This window comes from Morone saxatilis, unplaced genomic scaffold (genome assembly GCF_004916995.1).
Source record: "Morone saxatilis isolate NCDOM2014 unplaced genomic scaffold, NCSU_SB_2.0 Contig9, whole genome shotgun sequence".
In the NCBI taxonomy this organism is placed as follows: domain Eukaryota; kingdom Metazoa; phylum Chordata; class Actinopteri; family Moronidae; genus Morone; species Morone saxatilis.
The window spans coordinates 22,764,908-22,769,698 of record NW_023340268.1 but is presented as its reverse complement, the minus strand read 5'-3'; the positions used below and the strand labels follow the sequence as shown (position 1 = coordinate 22,769,698).

The following is a 4,791-nucleotide window of genomic DNA, read 5'->3' as shown; positions in this document are numbered from 1 at the left end:
TAAATGATGTCTGATTGGATTTTACTTTTAAGGGCTAAGCCACAACTGTTCAAATCGACTGGATCAAGAGATCCTGACTATAACAGCTGCACATTTAAATGCTGCAGCATGCAAGCAAGCTCATTAAATTTTCACGTAATACATCAATGTTGTCAACTAGACTTTTTAGAACCCTAGGCAGTTACCCGTGAGCCTTGGCATGATTGAATGAGATGTTAATAGCAGCCACGTTGCCATGGAGTCTTAAGGTCAGAATAGTAACAGGAGCTTCTTTTGCCTCACAAATGTGTTGCTATGGAGGCTGCTGGTTCGTATGCAGTTGAGGATCTTATGTGTCACACTTCAGAGACAGATGCAGAGGATGACTTTGAGACTCTTACTTCCAAAGCATAGTGTTTGTTATTCCGACAGCAGATATTTTTGATTCATGCCATATTCAGGGAACACAGCACAAAAAACTGTGAGATAGATGGAAGCAATAGCAGGAAAACAAAACAAAATGGATAAAAATTATCTTTTATTATCATCAAGCTAAGCAGATCTGGAGAGACTTACCGTTGTGTAGGCATTGAATGGCTTTAAAGGGGACCATAAATATGCAGCATAAGACAATCATTGGTAAAAAAAAAAAAAATTAACTTGAATCAAATTCACCTTGGGGCACCACCCATAGGAAAGTTAAAAGGATAGCCAATTAATTAATTCAGTCTAATCTAGAGGTGATGTACCTTGCATTCACCGCTCTCTATCATCCACCCACTAGCTACACACACAGAAAAGAAGCTGTTACTCTTATAACAGAGAATATGAAGGGATGTTCGAGATACATCTGCACTTCATCAACCTACCACGGCATGGTTTTGCCGGTTGCGAATAAAAAAAACTTGTTGAGCGCTTTTGATTGTAGCTTGGCTATTTAAAAATCGAGGGTTTGTGCAGGATGTGCTGTGTCGTGTGATGCTTCATAAAATAAAACTCTGCAGTCGCTCTTGTTTAGTTTTTTTGACTCTACTCACTCTTTTTCAAAATGTGGTGGAAAAGTGGCATACTAGCCATGGTCATGTATAAACAGTTTTGTTTCTATTGTTCCTGCATTAAAGCTGAAATAGGTGCAAGAATCCACTGGGCCTGAATGAAAACAACCAATCAAAGCCAAGAAAGATATATAGACGCATTGGGTTGGAAGCTTTAAGAGTTGATTGTTGAGTCTCATTCCGAGGGTCCCAAAGTCCTCAGTTCAACCCTGAAACAAAGAAATATCAATCTCTAGCTGCAGAGCTGCCAGACTTATATTTCCCTATACACTTTTCCCTATATAAGGTCCATGTCCATGTCCTATCATTTAATTTACAATGCAGTTTAAAGGTAAAGAGTGGTAACCAGAAAGCACTTGTGGTTTGTTCTTTCACAAGTGAAGTCGTGGTAAATTAAAGATTACTACAGTTCTTTTACTTGGAAAAGGAATTTTAAACTGTACTGAAATACGTAAATATTACTACCAACAGATCCTTTTACAGTGCTCTTTTGCTGGGAGATAAGCGTGGCTTGGGGTACAAAATACGCTCTTATCTGTTTAGATGGGCACTGAAATAACTATCAAGACGTTCCGCCACGCACTCACCACGAAGACGCAGGCGGTGTGCACAAGCTTGTTCGACCTAGTTTACATTAGTCAGACAGTCGCAGAAAAAAATGTCAAACTCTATTCAGGAGCAGTGCCTTGTCACTGGGACCAGTGTCAGGGGATTGCTACAACACAGACCTTTTCTCTTGTAATGGAACACCGCTAACTGTACTAGCTGCCATTGGCTACATAGCGGTCCTATTAGCTGACCATAGCTAATACTGGGAGCTCAAAAGGATGAGGGGAGGTTTTGTTTACACGACTAATATAGGAGTTTGGACTGCCAGGGAGCGGGGTCGGAATGAGCACCATAACTGAAACCCGGTGATCAGACAACGAACCCAGGCAGCCTTGAAACCAGAAACCGATGAAGGCCAGCTGATTAACAGCGCCTCCGACCAGGACTCTGAATCTGGAGACGATGAAGACACTACATTTTCAGGCAGGAACTGGAGTGACATGAAACAGCAGAGGAGTGAGTTAATTAGTAAGTAACTGTTAACTTTAACTAAAACGCTCCAATTAATTCAAAACGCTGCAGCACGAGTCCTGACAGGAACTAGGAAAAGAGATCACATCTCTCCTATTCTAGCTTCTCTGCATTGGCTCCCTGTAAAATTCAGAATAGTATTTAAAATCCTCCTCTTCACCTATAAAGCTCTTCATGGTCAAGCCCCTTCATATCTTAAAGAGCTCATAGTACCCTATTACCCCTCTAGAACACTGCGTTCTCTGAATGCAGGGCTACTTGTGGTTCCTATAGTCTCTAAATAAGAACAGGAGGCCCAGAGCCTTCAGTTACCTAGCTCCTCTCCTGTGAACCAGCTTCCAGTCGTGGTTCGGGAGGCAGACACCCTCTCCACATTTAAGAGTAGGCTTAAGACATTTCTCTAATTAAGCTTATAGTTAGGGCTGGCTCAGGTGAGTCCTGAACCATCCCTTAGTTATGCTGCTATAGGCCTAGACTGCCGGGGGACTTCCCATGATGCACTGAGCTCCTCTCTTCCTCTCCTTCTCTTTCTGCACATATTCATGTCCCATTAATGCATGTTACTAACTTCACTTCATCCCCAGAGTTTTTGTTCTTTTTCTTACAGGTTCTCATGGATCTTGGTGGTGCCTCCTGCCATGGTCCTGCTTGACTCCCACTGCTAATGTTGCTGATATTATTAGGGCACTGACAATTATTATTTTTCTGCCCCTTAAATCACATTTTTGGAGGCCTGAACATGCTCGAAAACTCACAAAATTTCCCCCAATATTCAATTATGGCAAAAATCTACGTATTCTTTTGGTTCCGTGCACGGGCATCACAAAATGGCTCAAGACACGAATGACTAACATTTACGAAAATTGGTACGCATGTGTATCATGATCAGATAAGCAAAAAAGCCTCTTGAAGCTATACCCCAAACCCAACAGGAAGTCGGCCTTTTTGGATTTAGCGGTCATTTTTTGCATTGTATTTTAACGAACTCCCCCTATCGAAGTAATCAGATCAACTTCACATTTGGACACTGCAATCTAAAGACATTCATGATTAAAAGCTGTGCATTGGTCGAGGCAGATGGCCACCCACCTAGAGCCGGGGTCTGTCCGAGGTTTCTGCCTCTTAAAAGGAAGTTTTGCCATCGCCAAGTGCTTGCTCATGGTGGGAACTGTTGGATCTCTGTAAATAATTTTATAAGGAGTACGGTCTAGTCTTTTTAAGAAGGACATTTTCAGTGTTGTCTTCTTAGTGTTAAGCTAGTTGTGATTACACTGAGACGTAGTTACGCGGGCATTTAGGAGTACCTCACCACCATTGCTGTACACAGGGTTTTATAAATACTGAGGTCCAAAAACTGAACTTGCAAGGGGTTTTTGGGGCATGAATCAAGCATCAAAGTAGTTATTTTTAGGAAATTATTTCATGACTCTATACCCCTTGGAAAAAATACTGAGGTCCAGGCCGTGGTGACTTTAGCGGTGGGGACAGCCAATGCTCGTCCACACCCTGCTGTTATTAAACCATCAATTAAGAAATTGTTTTATTTGTTACCCCTACTGTCACTGAATCCTCTTCTCCTAGCACCAGTACCTTAACCTCCTTTGATATATTAACTACAAAAAGTGTAATTGAGACCAAAATGAAGAACACATTCTTCCTACCCACTCCCTTCAAAACCCTTGTCATAAACTTTCTGGTAAATTTCTGCCACAGCCTTCTAGTGTTAAACTCTGCACACATATCATTTGCTTATTTGCTTAGCTTATCATCAGCTTAAACAAAAAACATTTTTGAGTGGAGAGGTACTTTAACCAAGTGCTTTGAGCTGCCTAAACACAATTCATGCTTATGAGCAGAAGAAGTAGAAGAAACACATGCAGGCACAGGTAGAAAATGCAAACTCCACACAGAAAGGCTCCAGCAGGTTCTTTCTTAAGATTTAAGATTTTACTTTATTAATCCCCTATTGGATTGAAATTCTTTTTTTCACTTTTTTTTATATACACACACACACACAGGCTGAAATGCACACACAGGGCTTGTGGACATGCAAACATGGAGACAGATGGTGGAGTGATGGGCTGCCACGTTAGCGCAATTTGCAAGTGTTGTATTTGAATGAACTCCTCCTAGGGAATTAATCAGACCATTACAATTAAAATGTGTGCTCTTTGTGTACATTGAAGGCCGTGTCCATGGCATAGACTATCCATATAACACCATTAAACTAGAAGTTGTAATAACTTCAGCATACATGGTCCAATCTCCACCAAACTAATTTGATTAGAGTCCCTCGCTGAACACATACATGCCAATATTCAGTCATAGTGATAGCACCACCTACTGGCAACAGGAAGTAAGCCTTGTGTGGCGATTTTGTATCTGATTTACGTAAAATGAGTCCATGCGACGAACAACCGTATAAGTAAAAAAAAATAAAAAATGAGATAACCATGTGACATGAATGTATGTGTGCCACTTTGTATACAGAAGCAGTTTGGGGGGGTGTTCGCGCGACCAATACTCCATCTATGTCCACTAACGAAAAATGGAGACGCCGGTTGCTTTCATGTGTGTTGCGGACATTAATAGGCAAAACCTCGGCAAAAAAAGGAGAGCAAACATGAACGAATGGAAGGACAGAGCAAGGAAGGTCTTTGAGGGATGCTGGGAAACC

General features: G+C 41.4%; 1 protein-coding gene across 1 annotated transcript in view; it reads right to left on the bottom strand.

Annotated features, from left to right (window-relative positions):
- The window catches only part of LOC118342473 (gamma-aminobutyric acid type B receptor subunit 1-like), a gene marked incomplete at its 3' end in the record, with an annotated part of 13,724 nt that extends 10,970 nt beyond the window's left edge, over window positions 1-2,754 (bottom strand). The window contains 2 exon segments of the mRNA XM_035681026.1: window positions 1,883-2,036; window positions 2,720-2,754. Coding sequence (XP_035536919.1) covers window positions 1,883-2,036; window positions 2,720-2,754 — 189 coding nt within the window.
- Window positions 2,755-4,791: the final 2,037 nt, after the last annotated feature.